Here is a 24,659-nt window from a genome sequence, read left to right as displayed (position 1 = left end):
AAATAATAATGACCGTCCAAAAGCAACTTCCTACGTTGAATATTAACCGGGATATCGTCCTTTGAAAAGTCGAGTTTTTGACGTCATCCACCGCGGTAGTGCATAACATAGCGTGTACTACCGCGGTGGATGACGTCATAAATCGAGTTTTTCAAGGCGCGACATCTCGGTTAATATTCAACGTAGAAAGTTGCTTTTTGGACAGATCTTATTATTTTTAGCTAATCTACAAGAATTAAGCATCAAAACACGATTCTGTGACCAGCGCAACTGACTCATCGAACGATAAAATCTACTGCAGTTTTCCCGATTGTACTTTTGATTTGAGGAAGGAAGCTAATGATTATTGTTTGGTGTTGCAGGCTCCAGTTCGAAACCGTGGTGGAGGTGTGGGGGCGACAGCGGTGTCAGTGGGGGGCCCCGGAGGCGGAGGTGGAGGCGGCGGCGGAGGCGGACTATGGGGCCCCAGCCGGCCAGGGAGCCCGGCAGCGGACAATGCCAGCGACACCTCCTCCGTCATGCCGCCCCTCCCCACAAGGCCAAAGTCCCGCGCCGACGCCAAGTATAATAACCTCTCATACTGGCGCGCCAGAAAGGTAAAGTATCACCTCACTCTCAACTTTGCACTGGAAAAAAAGGTCCAGCTTAAGAATCCCTCATAAATCAATGTTCTTAAAATACGTAACGCTCTCTAATGGAGCTCTCTAACGCTCTCTTACACTCTCTAAAGGAGCTCTCTAACGCTCTCTTACGCTCTCTAAAGGAGCTCTCTAACGCTCTCTAACGCTCTCTAACGCTTTCGAAAGGAGCTCTCTAACGCTCTCCAACGCTAGGGTGGGGAGGAAGAGGAGGTAGGTCTAAGCCTGCGTTGCTGGTGTGATACATGGAGTACATAGAGTCGTAATGTAAATGGGAGAGCTGGCGCCATGTTCTGCTCGACGAATTCCGAGCCCGGTGTGCGCCGAGTTCGGGTCGCTTTTTCGATACATTTTCGATCCAAAATGGCGGTGTGGAATACGTGGTAATTCCTATCTCCTTTGATGTTGTTGTTGTTGTTGTTGTTGTTGTTGTTGTTGTTGTTGTTGTTGTTGTTGTTGTTGTCATCGGATGACCGGGTACCCGTGTATCGCAAACAATCGATTATGTATGATCGAAAAAGTGACCCGGCGTCACACAGGAGTCTCGGAATTCGGGACATGGAAAATGCTTAAAAGTGGCGCCAGCTCTCTCACTTACATTACGACTCTATGTACTCTATGGTGTGATACAATGGGAGGAGAGGGCTTTTAGGGTTATGTTAAGTACCGCTGAATTGGGCGCGTAGCGCCCATTTTTTGACAAACTTGGATGGAAAAATTGACGTAAGGTAGCGGTTGGTCATCCAAAGTTCATCTTAAAACGTCATCTTGACGAAGGAGGGTGTACAAAAGGGTTACCTATGATTCTCTTAAGGAGTTGCAGACCTGCGTTACGGATGCATGACGGAAGAGAAGCGGGTTGAAAAATACGATTTTTAGCATTACTCATTTCATGAACGGCCTCTAATTGGACTCATTTTCCAATTGGGAACTACAATTTCTGGTTAATTTTAAAAACATTTGTGCAATGTTTTCCTGTGCAGACACCGGATAAGCTCCTGATTGTAAAATGTGGTTCAATTACTTTGAACGACATATAGCCCTCCTAGGATTAAAAAACGTGATTTCCGGTAGTAGGAGCCGCAGCTTTAAAATTGAACCCGTTGCGGGCGGTGTGCCTACACAGCACACAGCTCATATTGATAGTAACAACTATTGGACCCTGCGTGGATCACTTTATTTTTGAATCAATTTCTCGGTGCTTTTTCCGTCTAATTAGGCAAATCAAAATCAATGAAATTTTCAGTTTGAAATGACCGACTGTTCCACTTGAACAGACAATTTGGGAGGGGAAATGGTGCATTTTTGTAAAGTTTCGTGTCTAGGTGATGCAGATTTCCATGATTCTTAAAGGTGCTTATATCATAGAAAGGAAAGAAAATGACACAAAGTGAGGAAGTTCCAAATGATTATGTAGCACCGCGTTCACGATATTGGACTCCATGCTCACCCTTGACATACTTGCCTGCTCATCTCGTCCAAGATCTTGGACTTGATGCTCATCACAGATATTTTCATTTCTTTGCTTGAGCATGGAGTCCAATAGTCAGGAGACTTCCCTCGATGCGATGCTACATTACCTTCCAAATCACGATGTCAGAGTGCTGCCTGCCAATGTCAACATGACAGCCTCAATACTACTAACTGTTGGTTGACGCAAAATGATGGTGTGTTGCAGGTTATATTCTTCAAGAATGGAGACCCGTATTTTCCGGGCTTCGAGTTGCGTTTCCGGCCCGGGCGCGATATCAGCACGCTGGAGGCCCTCCAGGACAAGCTCTCCCTCCGGCTGGACCTGCCCCGCGGTGCCCGCTACATCTTCGCCATGGACGGCCTCCCGATCACCTCCTTGGAGGAACTCGAGGACGGTGCTGCCTACGTCGTGTCTTCCTACAAAACTTACAAGGTAAGTGGCATCCGCACCCAACTCACCATTTCAACAATGCTTTATCCGCATGAGACGTGATAATTTCAGCTGCACTGAAAAAAAAAATCTCGGTGTATTTACTAAGAAAAGGGTAAAATTACCAAGAATTCAGGGTTCTATTTGATTCTAGTTTTTTCGTGGTAAAATTACCATTTATGGAATTGGTAATTTTACCGAGAAATGTCGGTAAAATTATTGAACTTTCTCGATAATTTTACTGGACCTTGCGGTAAAAACGCCAATATTGTTTATCGACTGTGGTAGAATTACCGAGATAAAATGGCAAAGTTACCGGGAATGGATTACCAGTAGGGGTATTCTTACCTGGAAAAAACAGTAAAAATAGCGGTTTTTAGGTAAGCTTTACAAGTCTGTCTTGGTAAAATTACCAATAATTGGTAAAAAAAGTGAGATGGTAAAGGCACCAACGGACCTTGGTAAAGACGCCGAGAATTTTTTTTCAGTGTACAAGAAAAGAGACGCTAGTTTTCGGGGGAAGGGAGAGAGGTATTCAGTACTAAAAGCTATGTTGACTACGATTCGGCAAGCGATTTTGGCTACGGTTCAGCAAGCAATTTCGGCTACGATTCGGCAAGCGAATTCAACGAAATCAACTTGTGAGTTTTTCAAGGGTAGTTCTTTAATGTCCTTGCGGTGACTCAATAACCGCCATATTTTGTGTCAGAACGACATGTGATATATCTCATTGATTAGTTCCATGTTTTCAGCTACCTGTTATTTTAATCGAATTTTGCAATTGCATTCCTGTTGTCACGAGACTGAAGAATTTATTTGTGCCTTCAGCGAAAGAAAGGCAGATTTTTTTCAGGGGAGAAATATTGTATTTGATACTAATATCGCAACTGCACTCGAATGCGATATTATTCCTCCGAAACTCCATGCCTTTAATACGTTGAGTTTGTTTGTTTGTGTTTAGTGAATTCTTCAGTATCGTGACAACAGAAATACAATCTCAAAATTCGTTAAAAATGACAAGTGGCTGAAAACAAGGAACTAATAGATGAGATACATCGCGAGTCGTGCAGGGCCGGCTTTACCTTCGGCTTAACCAAAAGTTCACGAAACTGCGCGAAAGTTAGGTTCCGCAAACCTATCTCTGTGTGGACAAGGCCTTCCATTAATAAGAAATGAACGAAAAATAATGGAAAAACAAACATACTTAAATGTGGTTTAATATTTTTAACTTCCACCGCCGCGCCGCGCTGAGTGCACTGTGTTTGGCGCAATGCGTGAAGTATTCCTACAGTATAGTAGGCGCTATGCTTTTCACGCCGACCGCAGCTGAGCGCATTGTTTTTGACGCGATGCGTGAAATATTCATGCGGACTTGTAGGCGCTAATATGTGTTACATGCCGATAGCTGCGCTGAGGGTTTCTCCTTTTCATCTCAAGTCCTCGTCATCAATGCTCTCTGCGCCGCGCCACTCCAGGCCAAATTGCGTGTCTGGTTTCTCTCTTAACTCGACTAATTAAAGGATCTGTCTCTTGTATCACCGAAAGACGACAAAATTAGAAATACACTCTCAGAAAATGAGAGATTTTGTCTCCTTCTCTCGATCTCGATTGTAATTTTCTTTCTAAATTCGATTTTTTTTCATACCTACTTTTAAAAAATTGCAACATTTGCCGTCATGGGCCGCGGCCCATGTGGCCACCCTCTAAATCCGGCCCTGGAGTAGTGCTGACACAAAATATGACCGCCATCGAATGACTTGGAAGATGATGTACAAATGGTTACGATCATTATCGTGCCAACCGAAATGTAGTGGCTCTCATATCATGCATTAGTCTTAAGAAGTGCAGGTGCCCATGAGTAACTCTGATATATATCCGCTCAGATGAAGCCTTTCTGCAATCCCTTGACTCAATATATATGTAAGTTGGCTCACCTCCTGATTCCTCATTTTTGGCAAGACCCAGCTTCTCTTGCTCTGGCAGCTCCCGCCCAGCCCCTGTAAGCGTCAAATACATATTTAGTGTCTCTGCACTCAACAGTGTTCCTCCTTTCTTATCGGATAATTGAACGTATTTCTGCCGAACGGAACTATGTGCATTGATGCATGAGCCCTAAGACCCATCAGAATATATGCATAACATGGCTCATGTCATAATGCACATAGTTCCGTTAGACAGAAATACGTCCAATGGACCAGTGGACAAGGCACGAATTTCAGCATTCTGATACACGTTTCATAACCAAAATTTCACGTAGAACACGATGCGCACAACGAAAATCACCGAAATCAACTCGTTATGAAGATATTCAATGATTCTTGATGCGTAAATTTAAACCACGCGCTCATTATAACTCAATGCTCTACGTGATTCACATCGCGCGCTAAACTTTATCATGACAGTCTCTGCGATATAAAAATCTGGCAACCTTAATCTTGACGCTTTAGCTCAGCTATTGCAAGTTGCTTATAGTTTGAACAGCACATGGTGGGAAATGAACATCGCTTGATTGAGAAGCTTGCTGAAACCGTAGTAGTGCACGATTTGACTCACGTAGAGCGTTGAGTTTCTTGTGAGCGGGCAGTTCAAATTCCTCGTAACCAATGTGATATATAAACGTTAATATCTTTGTTAGGAGTTGATTTCGGTAATTTTCGTTGCGCGAATCATGTTCTACGTGAAATTCTGGTCAAGAAACATGTATTAGAATGCTTAAATTCGTACCTTGTCTATTGGTCCATTGCGCCCTCAAAGGGACACAACATGAAACCATTTAGTTAAAAATCATCCGGAAATTTGATACCCCATAAAATTGACTAAATATTATTAATTTAACAGCTTTTTCAAACTTCAAACCACCTAAATTCAATTTGATTCGACTTCTTTGGGCGCTTCTTGCCCGAAAACGTTTGGAAAACTTCTCTATAATCTTCGGAATAAAGTTTCAGTTTAGGAAGACTCTTTAAGATCCTTTTCCGTTCATCATATAACATCATAAGCGGAATATTTACGGAGCTGCAGTAAAATTCACGAGTATAACTTTGGCAATCGGCCATTGCAAGATATTACAATGACCTTTTTCTACAAAAAACAAAATACATAAGGAAAATGTCTACTGATTTTGAAAATCTCTACTTCAAAGTCTGTCAAAATCATAAAATTTTAATCTTCCTATTTTTTTGTTTTTTCTCTGGCAGATCATTTTAATCTTTTCAGGGGTCTATTTCCAATCGTGGACCGTTGAATTTTACCTGAATTGGTAAAAATAGTCCTTCTTATGGTGTTATATAAGGGGTCATTTTCATACTCTCTTAATCACAACGGTATCCATATGAAACCTCCTAGGAAAAGTAGCTGTTTAAGGAAGGTCACCTCTAAAAGAGGTGAGATGTTGGGAAACGTGAACTAGAAGGAGAATATGCAACGGGCCAAAAGAAAAATACTAAATAATAAATACTAAATAAATTTAGGGATCACAGGGCAATATCAAATCAACAAGGAGATTTTGGCACTAAAACAAAATTCAATGCCCTGGCAGGGTTTAATAAATATCACAGATTAAGGAACTAGAAACAACTTGAATCAAAAATTGTATCAAAACATAAGGCGCAGCTGTAGGAGCTATAAACTTGATTTGGAGAAAGTACCTCCTAGGAAAAGTAGCTGTTTAAGGGATGTTTATACGACCCCTAGCCTCCGAGTGATCCACGCCGTCCTGTTCCCCGGCGATCTGACAAACGGCCCCATGTGTTGGATCGTTTCGTGTCTTTCATTATTCATTTTTCGTCGGATTAAATTAACTCCGTCCGGCGGATAGGAAAACGCCCTGCACACCAGTTGCAAACCCCCTCGCGATTTCAATAAAACCCCCGCGAAAATGGGAGGGAGCGACAGCGTATCGGCAGCCTTGCCCATAATTCTCGGAATATTTTCCGCCGGTCAGCCCATTAAAAGAGAAAAAATTATCTCGTTATCGGCGACCTCGAGGTAACGCCTTGTGCATCTGCTGACCTTGAAGGCGTCGGCGACCTCGCACCAATCATGCAACCCGGTCCCGGTTGCTGAGCCCTCCGCCGGACGTCGCTGATCCCGGCACTTCGGCAGGACATGCTAATCGGCCAATTTCATGCTACATATTTCCTCCGCTTCGATCCCCATGAATTATTCATCCGGGTCCTTTCCGCGAAGTTTTCTACCATCAGAGGCGACCGTTTCGTTAGAATTGGATATCGGACTCCCTAAACTGCTCGGGTGGAAGACTTGACTTCGATCACCGTCTGCATCGAGAAAAAGCTGTGGCTCATAAACCAATTAGTGGTTTGTATGGAATACCACTAATAGTAGTAAAGGCAACATAAAATAATAGCACACACTGAAAAAAATTGTCGGCGTTTTTACCAAGGTCCGTTGGTACCTTTACCATCTCACTTTTTTACCAATTATTGGTAATTTTACAAAAACAGACTGGTAAGCTTACCTAAAAACCGGTATTTTTACTGTTTTTTTCAGGTAAGAATACCACTTTTATTGGTAATCAATTCCCGGTAACTTTGCCGATTCATCTCGGTAATGGGCCTGTTGCAAACTTTTGCTAGAGCAAAACTAAGAGTTGTTTCTTATAGATAATGCCTCAAAAATCACGATGAGCGCATCGGCAAACTCTGAAATGCACTCATAACTTCACAATCTGCGTAAGAAATTTGCGGTTTTTTGAGCTTCCCGCTTCAAAAACGATACTACGGCACAGGTGAACATTTTGTAAGAGGAGTCGTTCCATCGTCGGCAATAATCATCATAGCCGACGCCAATCCGCCAAAACACGTTTGATGGGACGAGATAACACCTGAACTGGATTAGACCAGATAACAATCGGTGTGTTAACGTTCATATTTTCCACGCCCGAATGGATTGACCTTGAACTCTCCTTGAATTACGCGCGGAACTGCGTGCAAGCGTCGGCCATGATGAATATCGCCGACGATGGAGCGACTCCTCTAACAAAATGTTCACCTACGCCGTAGTATCGTTTTTGAAGCGGGAAGCTTAAAAAAACGCAAATTTCTTACGTAGATTGTGAAGTTATGAGTGCATTTCAGACTTTGTCGATGCGCTCATCGTGATTTTTGAGGCATTATCTACAAGAAACAACTCTTATTTTTGCTCTAGCAAAAGTTTGCAACAGGCCCATTCTACCACAATCGATAAAAAATATTGGCGTCTTTACCAAGGTCCAGTAAAATTACCCAGAAAGTTCAATAATTCTACCGAGATTTCTCGGTAAAATTACCAATTCCAAACTGGGATCAAATAGAACCCTGAATTCTTGGTAATTTGACCCTTTTCTTAGTAAATAAACCGAGTTTTTTTTTTTCAGTGCACATACCTTCGTGGTGGTATGTATACCTTATTACGGTTCACAGACCGAGAATCATTAGTTCATTTACGAAAATTATTGGTGTTCCGTAAGAACCACGAATTGGCAAATAAAGTCATAGATTTTTCTCCGTGTACCACGAAGACCCATCATATTCGGCTCATTATAGGAACGACAGTTGGGCAAAGGGTTTTGTGATTTGAAAAAAAACTTTTTGAAATTCTCAATACACAAAATGCACCCATTCATGCATTGACTTTGGCTCCGACCTCTGCATAGGTTGCTGCTCGGCGAGTTATCAACGAGTGGGGAAATAGACATAGACACTAACTATTATTCGTGCGTTCCGGAATGGGCGAAATTACTTTGCTTAATCGGCGTGCACCATTTGTCTAAAAATTGAGAATTTATCTTGTCATGTCTGGTAGGGTAATCGAATGGCTTCAAACATGATTGCCGAATCTTAACGTGCCTCACTCTCTTTTGGATCCTCTCTGGCACCTCGATGAGAGTATGGATACTAAAAGGTCAATAAATTTATGATGGAGTCAGCCATCATTTCCTATCCTGGTCCTATCTCAGGCTCAAAAATAGAAGACGTTCAAACCGGATTTAGATTAAAATGATGAAACATTTGGATTCATTTGCTTTCGACGCCACAAATTTACTTAGACCACATTATAAAATGGCCCGAAATGCTATATTGGGTTTTCTAAAAGTATTTAGCCTTGCAATCACAGTATGTATTTAGGTTCTGTCCATTTTAAAAATCCATTTATCTTCAGCTAACATAGACTTTGATGCGACCCGCTCTTCAACACTTACGTGTTAAACCTGCCGGATTTATTTTTTAACAGAATATTTAGGAGCATCATTATTTTAAGTTTTTATAACCAAACTCCTGTTGCTATAAACTATGAAAAAATATATGAAAGTTCAAGGTGTTAAGTTTTTGAGTTGACTTATAGGCCCCGAAGGATACAGTGGTTTTATTGCTAGCTAAATAATGATTAAGCAGTCCCGCGTCGGACTCCCGGAGGCAATCAGAGTTTCTTCTTCTTCTTCTTCTCCTCCTCTTTCTTCTTCTTCGTTCTTCAGAGTTTGATGGTCTTAAGCAGCGATAGTATGAGCCTGGTATGAGCCTGGCTGTCGAGTAGGGACTGAGGGGGATGGGGCTCTGATTTTAAACGCACATTACTCTCTCAAGGGTATTTGAGGTACTGAAAAGACTCTTCGTTAAAAAAAAATAAAGCATGAAAAGTAATCAGGCAATAAGAGATTCAGTCCGGGTGATTCGGATTCAAGCCGTCCAACTTACGGTGCTTTCGTGAAAAAAGGCTCTCTAATTTTCTATACGGAATAGAATAAGGACGGAAAGTAAGGGTGAGGGATTATGAGATAGGTTGCGGCTTTTCCGAAGTGGCCAGTCCATATTTTTTTGACGGCGAGGGGGATGAAATTTGACCGGTTCTAGGCTAGGCGGAGATAGGCATCTCGCAAGACATCGCGTGAGTCCCCGATACATAACATTACCGCCCGGGTTCGCTGCGGCTCAGGTTGGAAGGGGGGAGGGAGGGGGGTCCGACAGGGGGCAGTGAGAAGGAGGGAGCAGGGCAATGATCGATAAATTTACTCGAGACGATAGTTCGCATTTTTAAGCAAAGACCAGCGCTAGACAAAACATGCGTTTTGTGGTGGACATTCGGACATTAAATTCCGAGTCAGTGACCCTTGGGCAAGGTTAATGGTTTTTGTTCGGCGAGATGCGGTTCACCCAGGGATTGTTCGGTTTGAAGATACGACGATGCACTATAAGTTGACGGTATTTTCCTTTTGGCAACGTAATGGTCTTTATAGAAAATGTTTTATTTGTTACAAAACGTCTTGAAAGGCATGCAAAAGAAGATACAACCATACCTACCGCCATTTATACAAAACCTGTTTACCGTTTTGCGTCACAGGCGAATTCGTCGAGTACACCGAGTGGCATAGAATTGGCGCAAAAATGTTCTAATCACAGTTGGACAACTATTCATGAGTTCAACTGAACGCCGTTACTATGTGTGAATTTCTTTTTTCACCAGTACTCATTCGGCAAAAATGTTTGAAATTAAGAAAAAAAATCATCCAGATGTATATACAAATTGTAGGAGATACTTAAATAGGATAAAAGGAAGAAGTAGTGGTACATATAGTACATAAAGAAAAAAGAAATAAAAAAATCCTGATGCAGGAATAATTAAAATCAATGCCTTTGATTTACTTGACTTTTTACCTTGACTTAATTTTTTTTAAACGTATAATAATGCGTCGAGTGCGCGTAGAAAAACAGAGTTCAGTCCACAGTGAAAACCGGACTTTTTCGGATCAGGTAACCTGAGTTTTCTGACATAGAAATCAAAATTTGGCTCAGTTAACTGAAGTTTGATTCATATGACCAAACTTTTGAGTTACCTGAATCGAAAAAGTCCGGTGGTACATATGAGCCGACGACCAGTTCATGGAGCCGAGCTTTTTTTTCTCGGGGTTAAAGTATTCCATAGAGTCTAATCGTCAATAGGTCGATACGACAAAAATAACCCTACGTTTGTTCTACGCTTCTTAAAGAAAGTTTAACTGAGAATTACTTCAGATGTAAGGGATCCACGATCAAAACTCGTAGTTGGTGGTCAAACGTTAAAATTCCATAGAGCATCAAAAAAATCCCGAGGGACATCTCTGATTGAAAAAATGTTTGGGTAACAGCCCTGGATGTCTGTGTACAATACCGTACAAAATTCTCCTTTAATGTTTATTTTAAGAAGTAATTAATCGCTGCATTATTTTCTCCCCAATTTCAGGGTCTTTCTTGCGAATAACTTTTGCTGCGGCTTCCGAAGTGCGGTTTCCGTAAGCGGCCGCAACGGTGCGCTAGGGGCTACCACGCGTTCTCAAGTTTAATACTTGGCCGCGAGGTGGCGCTCAATGCTCGTCGGTGGAGAGCAAGTTGCGTGAGACAGCTTAAGGGCACTTTAAGCTCAGTTCAGCTCGAGATTGTCGCCCTTTTGTCGCTGCTTGGCAAGACGCTCTCGCAAGTCGACCGAGAGCGCTTTCTTTTTCGTCTTATTCGGACGCTCGTGGCATGTTATCACATTCGAGATGCATCCTCAATCCGTTCAACGGACATATTTATTATTTATGCTGAAGAGAATAGGGACAGACATGATTATAATAAAAGAATAAGACATGAGAAGGAGAATAAAGATGCAGAATTGCATCATGGTCTTTTTTACTCAATTCAATTGTGCATGGTTCTTTTTATGCAAAAATGTCTCCTATTCTCCCTCTGTTTTATACGCAAAACTTGTTTTAAATATGTGTAAGCTGGGTCAAATTGATTTTAATCTTGCTAAAAAGCCGCTTGCTAAAAAGTTTACCAAAAAGCTTGAATGAAGCCGGTACATACGAACTTTAAATATAAGTATACAAATATATCCTAAAAAGAATCGGGCACTCAATTGAAACAAAAGGAAACAATCAAAAGTCAACATAGTCAAAGAAAGAAGAGACATGATCGAGGTTTGCTATTCAACTTTTCTACCTAATTTGAGCAACACCTCATTCGCAGCATAGAACGGTGCATTGCAAGTTCGTTCCTCGTGCCATCGCGCCTTCAATTTTGTAGACGCAACACGGACATCCATCAAGCACGAATAGTTGTATCTCTGCGCCGTTACCAACGCGCATTCTTTCCTGTGTTCTAATTCCATGTTGTGTTGGTTCCGTTTGTCTTATTGTCTGTGTAATTTTAATGAGAGATCATGCAAATTGTCCTCATTCATTTTGAAGAAATCACATACAATGGACCACTAGACAAGGTACGAATTTCAGCATTCTGTTACATGCTTCTCAACCAAAATTTCACGTAGAACACGATACGCACAACGAAAATTACCAAAATCAACTCCTGACGAAGATATTTAATGATTCTTGATGCGTGAATTCAAACCACCCGCTCATGAAAACTCAATGCTCTACGTGATTCACATCGCGCGCTAAATGTTTATCATGACAGTCTCTGCGATATAAAAATCTTCAACTTCAATCTTGACACTTTGGCTCAGCTATAGCAAATTACCAATAGTTTGAACAACACATGGTGGAAAATGAACATTGCTCGATTGAGAAGCTTGCTGGAACCGTTGTAGTGCGCGATTTGACTCACGTAGAGCTTTGAGTTTCTTGTGAGCGGGCAGTTCAAATTCCTCGTAATCAGTGCGAAATAAAAACGTTAATATCTTCGTTAGAAGTTGATTTCGGTAATTTTCGTAGTGTGAATCGTGTTCTACGTGAAATTCTGGTTAAGAAACATGTATCAGATTGCTTAAATTCGTACCTTGTCTAGTGGTCCATTGCACAGGAATTTATAGAGTATAGTTTTCGTTAAAGAAAATGAAACAGAATCAGAGATTTTTAAAGTTGCAATTGAAAAATGCATTTCAAGATGTAGCCATTGATGTATTTTGCAGGCATTCGGCGATAATATTGCCTAAATTATTTTTAAAAATATAAAATTTGATCAAGAAGGATGACTCCTATGAAATATGAATGAGTATTGATTATATTTTTCAATTAAAAGAACCACAAAAAGGAAAGATAAGGAGAAAAAAAATTGTATGTATTTGGTGCAGTTAGTTTGAAATGCATGAAAAGATACAGCCGATTGTATTACATGCGACCTTAAGTCTCACTATGATTGCATTTTGCAATGAGAAACTACTTTTATCGGCCGTTTATTGTAACAACATGTGCGCCTTAAGTTTTCTCACGCACATACATGTTTTCATAAATGTGCCAATAATAGCATCTTCTTATTGCGAAATATACTCCAATTCGTATTGGGATCAGAGCTAACTCGGTAGCCTTGAGACAGTTGGTGTCGTAAGGATTGGCGGCTCGACTGTCGATGTTTGGGGAGGGGGAGAGACGTTTCTCAAAAGAGGCCCCTGAGTGAGTAACTTTGTACATCTAATGGGGAGCATGGAAAGCCTTTGACGGGCAAGATCGCTATTCTCGGCCCACCCTTGCCAGATTTAATCATTAAATTTTGAATATTCTACCCGTTGCTTCGACCGGAAAGGGGCATGATAACACAAATTATAGAAAAATTGACTTGACCAAACAGCTAACGGTTTAACTCCATGCCCGAAACCAGAAGACTGCGGATCAAAGAGCTGTTAACGCTGAGAACTTTGGGGAGGATGGGGGGAGGGATGGAGAGGCACAATTCTATGCTTTTTAAATAATGTTGAAAGGGGAAAAGATGGACTTACGATGAGGAGGAGGAATTATGAAATCGGAAAAAGGCCCTTTCGTAATTTGTAAATAGCCCCTGTAGAATCAATCAATAACTTTTAAAAGTACTTAAAAACTTTGTATGCACTCTTTGGAAGAAATTAAAGTTTGAGAGAAACTGACATCGAGTGATAGGACTTTTAAAATTTTGCGGAAAAAATATTAATTGCCTTCAAATAATCGTGTACATATTTGAGATTGTAAACATTTTGAAATGGTTTTCTAAGACCTTTAAATTCCATGAAAAAAATGCACACATTTCGTATAAAATTTTGGAGAATCTCTGAAAATAGTCTCTCAAGAACTTACGCAGTCATAAAAAATTACCTCTTGGAATGAATATAATGTTTTTTTCTGCACCTACGTAAAATAATTTGTAAGGAATATTACTTACCATATGTGGATCAACGGTTCCTCTTCTGATTCAAGGTTCTTCTAAACCTGCAAAAGAAAAAAAAAAAATAATAAATAAATAAACATGTAGAAAAAAAGTCCTCCAAAACCTATATACTGAGATTAATTTAACGTCCGGGTGGACGTTTGTCTTTATATGAGCAGAAAGTTTCAACTGGCACACATCTGAAAACGCTACTTCTTTACTGTAGAATTGATTTTGGAAAAGTTCAGCACGTTCATTCTACTCTACTTGAAAATCCTGATGAACAAATACGCATTAAGAGGCTTAGTTTCGTACCCTTGACGGCTTAGAGATCCATTCAGAATTCTCTGAATTTCGGAGAGAAAAAGGCCACTGAATAGATAGATTGTCTAATGCTGGATGAGCGCGTGCCGCTGACAACAGCGCGTGCCAGTTTCGGTTCTCAGCGGTCATTCAGCGGTTTCAAATCTCCATTGTAGCTTTGTATCCCCGCTTTTGTGTGTGGTTTTCCTTTCCCGCTCTGTTGTGGTATCGTCATGATCGTCCCTCGGCAAGGATGCCACGACACAATTCCTCAATCAAAATGTGAGAGTCTAACAGAGAACTCTTAAAAGCGTTGATTCGACCCTGTTCCGACCACGACTGAATAGGCGTACACTCAGAGATATCTTTAAAAAGGGGTCATATCCAAGAACATCTAATCACAAAACAAGATCATGTGAAGTCCAAATTGCGCGTCTCAGGATAGCTCACACTTTTTTCACTCACAGTCATATCATCTCCAAAGAAAACCAACCCATCTGTCACTTCTGTAATTCATCACCTCTAACCATCAAACACATACTTACGGACTGCTCTGCCCTCCGATATCTCCAATCACAGATCTACTCCCCTACGATCAACAGAAATACAAACCCACTTACATGCGATGAACCCAATATTACTACCAAAATTCTGAAACTCTTCCCAAAAACCTATATACTGAGATTAGTATAACGTCCGGGTGGACGTTTGTCTTCATATGAGCAGAAAGTTTCAACTGGCACACATCTGAAAACGCTACTTCTTTACTGTAGAATTGATTTTGGAAAAGTTCAGCATGTTCATTCTACTCTACTTGAAAATCCTGATGAACAAATACGCATTAAGAGGCTTAGTTTCGTACCCTTGACGGCTTAGAGATCCATTCAGAATTCTCTGAATTTCGGAGAAAAAAGGCCACTGAATAGATAGATTGTCTAATGCTGGATGAGCGCGTGCCGCTGACAACAGCGCGTGCCAGTTTCGGTTCTCAGCGGTCATTCAGCGGTTTCAAATCTCCATTGTAGCTTTGTATCCCCGCTTTTGTGTGTGGTTTTCCTTTCCCGCTCTGTTGTGGTATCGTCATGATCGTCCCTCGGCAAGGATGCCACGACACAATTCCTCAATCAAAATGTGAGAGTCTAACAGAGAACTCTTAAAAGCGTTGATTCGACCCTGTTCCGACCACGACTGAATAGGCGTACACTCAGAGATATCTTTAAAAAGGGGTCATATCCAAGAACATCTAATCACAAAACAAGATCATGTGAAGTCCAAATTGCGCGTCTCAGGATAGCTCACACTTTTTTCACTCACAGTCATATCATCTCCAAAGAAAACCAACCCATCTGTCACTTCTGTAATTCATCACCTCTAACCATCAAACACATACTTACGGACTGCTCTGCCCTCCGATATCTCCAATCACAGATCTACTCCCCTACGATCAACAGAAATACAAACCCACTTACATGCGATGAACCCAATATTACTACCAAAATTCTGAAACTCTTCACCTCTCTTAATTTTAAAATCTAAATTTTCGTATATACTCCCATTTTCAAAATTATCTGTAAAGACATTATAGCTTGAGACGCTGAATGTCTTAAAATTATACTAACTAACTAACTAACTAACTAACTGACTAACTAACTAACTAACTAACTAACTAACTATTCCAGACCAGATATATGAATAAGTTTGTTGAGGTTAGAATCTCATTTTTGCCCCCAGTGTGTCAAAAAAAAAAAAAAAAAAAAAAAAAAAATCGAGGAATTTCTGCACCACTTGTCAACTGCATACGTAAATTTTGATGGATTATACTGCATGCGCCGACAATTCTCCTTCTTACAAGTGAAATGCATGAATGATCAACTATTCAAATGCCCTCGGAATAGTGTGGGATGCAATCCAATTTTTGCACGTGTCTGACTGTGATTTGCCGAGTCCTATTGGAGTTAATTTTCAATCCATGCGAAACTAGTGTCCACAATTTTTCATCGATTTGCGGAGGATTACAGGGTTATTTGATGAGACTGATTGTTAGCTCAAAACAAGCATCTATTTTCCCCGACCAAACTCTCCATTCAAAAGCTAAATTCAAGATAAATAACGGTATTTAGTTGGTATTGAGTCTGCTCAGAGAATTGCATTGTATGCAAAATCAAAATTGAATACATCTTGGTCTATTAGTCTTGCAGAGTTCTGTAACTGGACGAATTTCGTGATTACGTGGAAACTACTGAGTGAACCGAATACAAGGATACGATTGGTTCATTAATTGAACAATCATCAGAGGAGATTATGACAAAATGATCGAATCTTTCAGAATACATGTGTTCGGAAGGGTAACGCCGCTAGATGACGTCAGTGGGCAGTGCAAAGAACCCTTTTAAATCTTTTTTTTTTTTTTTTTTTTTTTTTTTTTACAAATTTCCCATTTCAGAAAAAAAGTACAAAAATACTGCGAAATTAGCTCTTCAAGCACTCTTATAGATGAAACAATAAAAATTTGCGTACAAATTCTCCATCGAAGTTATCGGTTCAAACAACATAAATCCTCGGTATAAAAATATAAGTTCTAGTATGGCTTACATACACTTCGAAAATGACTCGAATTTCGAGTCTTACGGCCGAAATTCTCGGAGCTCCATAAGAACTGAACTTTTTTTCTCGGTGCATTCGAGATGATTGCCAATTGACCAGGGACTCCGCGGCCATCTCATCTCATTTATAAGCAAAGGAATCGGGGACAAATATTTGCGTAGCCTCGTAAAACAAACCGACATTATTTTCGATAGAATATCTCAGCGAGATTCGTGGCCTTGACAGGCGCTCGTAAAGCGGACCCAGCGGAAACTTTCGCCGCCGCGGAGAACTCCTCGAAAAGTTGGCGCATCACGTCGGGAACTCCCCTTCCATGGGGACTCCGCTGCGCCTTCCTGGAACAGCAGCTCCCCCGAGACGCCCCCCCCCCCCCCTCGATGGGAGAAGTGAGCATCAATTTATGCCCGCTCAATTAAAAACCCGGAGAGGAACTCTCGTCGCCCGTCGCCCGAAATCATAATTCCGCCGGGCGATTGAAAAGCGTTTAGGGCGAGTTAATTACCCGTGAACTGGGGGGGGGGGGGATTTTTTCCCTCGACGGTTAATGATACGGCCAGCTTAAGGTGAATCCACCCTGGATCGAGGTAAGACATTTTTTCGCCGGAGGGCGCCACTGTTGTATCTTGATTTCCCGCGAAGTGCGGGCATATTAATTTGTGCCCCTGTGCGGTTATTAACTTACTAACAAGTTATAAGATTAGGTATAGGCGGCACTCATCAAATATACGTGACGCTGCAATTCCGATCTTTTGATCTCAATCTCCCTCTTCCTTGTAACGCACCCGTAACACAAGCCTGTACCCCGGTACCCCGTTAAAAAGAAGAAGAAGAAGAAGAAGAAGAAGAAGAAAGAAATCACTCTGTCCGATTCCCGTACATCGCGATACATCGAGTTATGATGAATGATGGATAAAATATTGCCATCTCATGTTGGTTTTTCATCTTAGATTTTCAAAAAATAGGCGGCATGTGCCCGCATTCTTCGCTGCCTTGAACGTCCAGCTATCTTCCTCCTGTAATACAAGTGCATACCCTTCTTCTCCCTTTGAACGGCCTCTAGAGATAAATTTTCAGCCTCATGAAAAATCTTTCTTCATAAAAATTCGATAAAATAGACGGAATTCAAATTAAAATTGTGGAATTGTGAATCATGAGTTGAATATTAGAGTTTTCATTGCCTATGTCGATTCAAACGCTTTAATCTAAAAAAGGAAGAAAGTAATAGTAGTGGTAGTAGTAGAATAAATGTACTATTAAAAGACGCCATAACGCTTGAGACCATTTACATTGCCGATAAAAATTAAAATAAGGGAGTAGGAGTATTACTATTCCTTTGGAGGAAAGAACGTAAAACAAGAAGGAAAGAAAAAAGAACACGTGACGTCAAGTTGGATCGGCTCTGTAAAAAGGGACATGAAAATTTTGAAAAGGAAACATTTTGGCATGTTGTACATAGTTTCAGTTGCTGAACATTGTAACTGATAAATCACCTCTACGGAAAATTGGAGGAAAATTCAGAGAGTATTCAGGAAAAAGTGCATTTCCCTTTTTCCAGATAGGTCAGTTATCGATAAGTAATTTACATAATCTTAACAGCGTTCCATGAGTCACGCGCCCTTTTCCCGAGGAGATCCTCAAGATTAATGAAGCAAGATATTCCTATCCGTTTAATGCTCTTTTTGAATACTGAAAAGACGACGGAGATAAATATTCATTCCATGCTTTTTGACACTAAGACACTTCCTGCTCATTGCAGGGGTACCATTAGCTCTATTAAATCACGGAATTGGATAAGTTCAGTTTTCGAACAGCATTCTGTCTTATTTAAACATCATTTTCGATACATCAAATACATCGATTGTATCGATATCGATTGGTTCAACATGTAAACATAGCCTCAAAAGTCAATCGAGCAATCTGAGGAAACGGGGTTTTGAAAAAACGTTCGTATGAGTACTAAATGGCATCGCAAGGTGAAATAGTTAGGAATTTTCTCATTTTCAGCTTTTCCGACTGAAATCCTGAAAGTTTTGTTTTAAGTTATGCTCTATTGTTTTGAACCAAACGATACATCGAACCACTATCGAAAACGATCCATTCAAGACTGAGACAAAATTCAAAAGAAGGAACTAACTCATCGATTCAAATCGAGCACCTCAGAAACTCCTGCCAACCAGTGAGCGATTTAGATGCCTCCGTTTCGGAAGACTTGGCTCTCCTTTGCTGAATGCAGTCCAATCCAAGTTCATTTTCTTCGGATGTTTTATTATGTTACATGGAGGTGTTCGAATAGCTCGGCGTAATGGCGCTTCACTCAGCTGGAACTATTCCAGCATGAAATTTCATTAAAATAACGGGTGAGCTCCTTGCGCATGCCAAGCTCCTTCGCCTATATATAATTAAGGGAAACTGGTAAAGATTTTCCGTTTTAATTTTTGTCTTAATTAAGCTTTACGGGTTACATAAGCCTCGCGTTGATCGCAACGAAAACACTTGCAAACTAAAGAGGATTTTTCTTGATTGAAAAAAGAGGAATAAATTCAGTCATAAAAGTCACCAGAAGGCAGGTTATTACACCTCATAGGCAAAACGCTAGACAAAGAATATGAGAGGATAATGGAGCGACCCTACTGGTTGAAACGGCGGTTCTTATAGACGTAGGGAGAAAATGATGGATTCACTATGTATATAGGGTCCTTCGTGGGTTGTCGTTTCCTAGTCTATTACTTACCTCCTTTTCTCATAACAGCCATCCGCTTCCATCGACTGGACAGGATCGCTCCATTTCCCCCTTCCTTGTCTATGACTTTGACTATCAATTGCAATAATTAATCAGCCCACGGTAGTACCGATTCTCGCAATTTGGCAACGATGAGTTTCGTCTAAACGTGTTGCAAAACGTTAAATGATAAACGGTCACGGAACCTCTCGCAAGCTATCGCTTGATGTTTGGTGCGAAGCGAGAGCGCAAAACGCCTTGAACTAGAGAGGTAGGCAATTCGCTCATCCGCAGAGTTGATAGAATTGTATCCTATCGTTAACCTAACTTACGGATCAGCTTCTTGAACACTCGGCTACCGAAACTCAATTTCCCGCGTCGCACCGTAAAACAAGTCTTCGAAGGAGGTTGGGTTTGATGTTTTTTTATCAAACTGCAAATTTTGATGCTTATTTCGTTAAATTTTTAAGTTTAAGAATTGCCTTCTCAAGAAAACTCGACAAGAAAGTGAGTGGAATCACTTGAAGAATTTTTTGTTTTGTAATAACAAAGATATTAACTTTTAAAGTTTTCTTTTCATGTCCGACTTCTTTTATTCACACGCCCCACCGTGCGTCACCGGCAACGTTTACCAAGGCGAAAACCTAATGTATATAAACAATTTATCTCACAAGATCTTCAGCCTTTCTTCCGTTTGATTGCAATCATTCTGAATTGCATTTGGCTTTGGCCGTTTTAACTAAACTTTTTAAATACTTTTCGTTTTCAATCATGCACGAGGAAGATTGATGACCGCTTGCGAGAAAACTTTTTCGTTAAGTTTGGCCTCCTACATCTTTCTATCAGTATCAGTAAACCTAGTTGCCGGCTATTCAGATGAAACTACCTGCGGACGCAAAAAAAAAATTGGGAGTGCGTTAGATAAAAGTTGTGCATTTTGGGCACGAAGGAGTGTTCACAATTTCCGATTTACTTGACGTGATTTTCGTGCATTTTAAACTATCGATCAAATACTATATGTTTGCAGCTCGACTTGTAGGCATCTGACCTATTTCAATCCCCTTTCCTTTTGTCCTCTCAAGCTTAAGATTGAAGTTTAGATCTTTCTCAGTAAATTATGTTTAACAAGTCATTTTAATGATTACGCCAATTCTATTTTCTCATTTCCCTACGTATATTCCTCTTCATCCTCTCCCATTTAATTTCCTCATTTTCTTCTTCTCCCATTCGTCTGAGATACGACGACTTTACCTATAGACGCCATTAGTAGCGACGTCATCATAGGGATTCTCAATTACATCGAATTGGATCCAATAAACAATAACACTGGCATAACCTCTTTCAATGCTACCGATTCAAATAAATCGATATATATCGCTTTTCTGTGACGCGGCACTAATAGCGTCTACAAAGGTACTCAAGCTGCAAAAGCACGAGTGAGTGCATCGCCGCCGCGTCACGTCTTGTCATCTCGCGACGCGGAAGTACTCAATTTCATTCCGTCAACCTTGGAGGTGCACTGTCCCCGTTAAGCGCCCCCCTCCCCCACCGACGATCCTAGCGCATTGGGCGCCTCGAAAGAGGTCGTGCTCCGGCTATCGTCCACATCTGACCTCGGAGCGGGCCCCGAAGGCGGAGGCGGGGGCGGGGGTCCTTCATTAGTGTTATTACCGATAATTACACGCTTTTCAAACAATATACGCAGCAATAACAGCACCGCGCAAGCGGCCAACCATCGTCCATCTCCGACCGTCGCCCCTCCACCCCCGCGATAATTGGACGCTCGATCGGTTTTCGGGCCGACTGCGACTGCCAGAGACCCGGTCTGCCGTGCTAAGGATAAACGCCGTATGGACCTTCAGGTGTTGCCAAATTTTCTTCGATAAAACACGAATTCCCTGGTAAACTTATGAATATTTTTCTTCCAATTTTTCAGAGAATATTCTTCGTATTTTGATCCGAAGTTCCTGAAAATTTCAAGGAAAAATATTCATAATTTTCCTTATGAATAAACCTTTTATCGAAGAAAATTTGGCAACTCTCGAATGTTCATATGGCGTTCTTCCTTAGCACGGCAGCGTTGATCGAGCGGCCGGAAATTTGTGACCCTTTTCGTAAATGAGCGTGAATCTGGGCTCCTTCGCGTTTAGAATCAACACGTTATTTCCCGATTGACCTTCGGCGCTAAAGCTCTCGTTGTTGGTTATGGGTACGGAAAACCCTCGAGCGAGGTTTTAATATCATAATTTTCTGTCTGCCGTATATTTGTAGAGCGTGGAGCAAATCAATTTTATCTGCTTCGGAGGAGAAACCTTTGTGCAATGGTGTTGGATTGATGATTTTCAGATTGAGACGCTTTCGAGATTGGAAGAACGTGAGTTTGACAACGTTTATAAAAACCCGAAGCTCCACGCACTCCATAGACGCTATTAGTGGCAACGTCATCATAGGGATTCTCCATTATATCAGATTGGATCCAAACAATAACATTGGCATAACCAATTTCAATATTATACTACCAATGCAAAAAAATCGATATATGAGAAAAAAAACACTAATAAGTGGCTCGAATACGTGTATATATCGCTTTTCTGTGACGTGCCACTAATAGCGTCCATAGCTCGACAAAGATACATAACGAAATAACGATGTTTTTCATCGCTCAAAAATGCGAGCATGAAATGTGTGGAATTAGTAGATTTTCGCAATTTAACTGCCTAGCCATTTGAAAAAAGTCGAGATTCAACTGGACCGCGCTAAGCAGAAAGAAACCAAGCCACATCAGCTATTACCAAATTTAAATGGGCAATTTAATTTTTTACATGGAAACAGTTGTGCTGATTTTTCTGCAAATTTCAGTGAATTTTCTGCATGAAGCGGAGCAAATTTCCTTAAAATTTTCAAAGAATCCGCACAAATGCCCTCTTGAAAAAAATAAAATATCCAAAGTCAAATTTGTCGATAGCTGATGCGGCTTGGCTCCTTCTTGCTGAACGCGGAAGTATCAGACTCCGACATATCCATTAAAGACCCTGAATGTAAAACATTTTAAGGAGATCTTGAGTCGAAAAGGTTTCAAGAGACGGTTTGAATTTTATGGAGAGTTATGCTTAATATATATAAACGTATTTGATTCTCAAGCATTCTTCCTCCCGTCTGGGAACAAAAGTTAAATTAGAAAACAGAGTTCAGAGGTTCTAATTATTACTAAAATTAAACTGTGAGATACGTCATGTAAGAAAAATGGGAATCTCTTCTAATGCTGCGAAGCAAGTTTTAAACGAAACTGAATGAAAATATATTCCCAAGAAGCCACTCTACACTGCTGTCAAAAGCAGCACGTGTTTGATTTACTATCCAGCACAGTTTGAGCAATGATCACGTAGGGGAAAGTCATAATTTCTAAAGCACAGAGGAACCGAACCGAGTTTTATCAGCAATCCCTTGCGACAGAAAGATTTCAGGAACTTATTGTATCCAAATAATTTATGTGGTATTTTTTGTTGAGGTTTTTGTGCTCTTTCTCATATCATGGCTCAACCTCGCAGATGTCTTAAACTTTTCATTGAAAACATGGTTGAAAAAGTTTAATTATTTTAAAAGAAAAATTTTGATTTATGATAAATTCTATGGCTCAAAATAATTGTTTTTGTTTAAAAAAAAAAAAACAAAACAAAAAAAAAAGAACAGTTATTTCATAAATTTTTTTTCAATGAGTTTTTTCCGATGAAAAGAAAACTAAATTCGTAATCATGTAAGTCCTAATTCTTGGATTTAAAAAAAAAAAAATACTCCATTTGAATTTAAACGTACTTCTTGCACTCAAGAAACAAGTCTTCAAGGGTAAGGATAAATCATGTATAAGTAAATTAGAGATTTTTATTTTAGTTGGAAAAACTTTTTCGGTGCCCTTTAAATATTAGCTTTCTGAATTCCTTGAATCGCTCAAAAACAAAATAATAAAACATGTTAGCGCTCATTGGAAAAAGGACCTTGTTGTCAAAGACGTATTCACTCGGAAAGCGATTCAATGCAAGTGGGCATGAGTTTTTTTTTAAAAAAAAATTAGCAAATCACATCAAAAATAGAGTATTCTAGTTTTCGAGTTTTGGACAGGAAACGCACAACATCCGAAAAAACCTGTTTGCTATAATATCACTTGTGAGCGTTACTTTTTAGGAGAAAATTAGGAAAAGAGTATGATTGGTTGAAAATGTACGTAGTTTCTGTCGAAACTGCGTCCCTTTGAATGCTAATTTCACATCGTCTTATAGAGTGTTTGGTTTGAAATTGTTTGACTCACCGCGCCAAACTGCTTGTGATATACTACGCGCAGCATGCGTACCTCAATTTGGGATATTTGGCTCCAAGGTCCCTTTCCCCAAGGATCTCACATGTTTAAGAATTTTCACATTATTGACCTATGAAGAGTTGTCTCCCGTAATTGGCATTCCAGATCACCACAACTTCGTCACCTCTTGGAAAGATTTTGTCGGTTGGATCATCTACTTTTACATGCTATACGGTCATAAAAAGTTACAGAGTCCGAGAGATGCTTTTTTAACAAATTTAGGAAAAATGTAAACTCCGAGTTTATGGCCTCGACAGTGGCAGCTCACGTTATCAAGCTGCAGCTACCAGCCCAGCGTTTACAATGATGCTGAATGCATATTAAAGCTGAGATCTTGTACCAAGATTACATCTCCGTCGTTAGCGTCGAAAACTAAATTTTACGACACACCGTTAGCGTAAATAATTCTTAGTATCTGAGGACTCTTACAGAATTGTTTCAATGTTAGTCTGAAGTTTACGAAGGTAACGTTTCGTAAGTTACTTTGAAAGTAGACACCATCTGACTCTTTAAAATTAAACCATCTATTGTTGTGTTCACTCATGAGCATCAGCAACTAATGAGCTCTGAGACTCCTAATGCATAAGAATAACTAAAGGCTTAAAAGTATTTCTTGCTTGAGTTTATTAACAGTTAAATGATTCAATTGACCTTAGGATATTTTCTCTACGACTACCAATACAAAATTGTAAATCATCCCGACGTCTTCACAAAATGAACTCATCTAGAAATCAGTGGCGTGGCGTAATTTGCGATGTATCGATTGTTCTGTCCTTTAAACCTATGGAAGAGGATCGATGAACAGGGTGTTCGCAGCGAAAACCTTACTAATCGATTCTTTACCACAGCTTCAAATGGCGAGATATCGATAATCGATTATTCACGCCACGCCGCGCCACTGCTAGAAATATAGCCCTGAATCTTAAACGAGTATTACTCGCACTTCCATGGCTCAAGGCGTTTATCTAGTTGGCACAACGAGACCTCTGACATTTTTTTTTGAGACGATGAGAATTCTAGTTGTTCCAAAAAAAAAAAAAAAAAAAAACAAAAG

General features: G+C 40.3%; 1 protein-coding gene across 1 annotated transcript in view; it reads left to right on the top strand.

The window, feature by feature from the left end:
• The window catches only part of DCX-EMAP (Doublecortin-domain-containing echinoderm-microtubule-associated protein), a 126,025-nt gene that overhangs the window by 20,197 nt on the left and 81,169 nt on the right, over nucleotides 1-24,659 (top strand). The window contains exons 3-4 of the mRNA XM_019051721.2: nucleotides 363-596; nucleotides 2,317-2,544. Coding sequence (XP_018907266.2) covers nucleotides 363-596; nucleotides 2,317-2,544 — 462 coding nt within the window. The remainder of the gene's footprint in view (nucleotides 1-362; nucleotides 597-2,316; nucleotides 2,545-24,659) is intronic.

The sequence above is a fragment of the Bemisia tabaci genome, chromosome 3 (genome assembly GCF_918797505.1).
Source record: "Bemisia tabaci chromosome 3, PGI_BMITA_v3".
Classification (NCBI taxonomy): Eukaryota; Metazoa; Arthropoda; class Insecta; order Hemiptera; family Aleyrodidae; genus Bemisia; species Bemisia tabaci.
The sequence above is the reverse complement of the archived record's forward strand: the minus strand, read 5'-3'. Positions and strand labels throughout refer to the sequence as shown.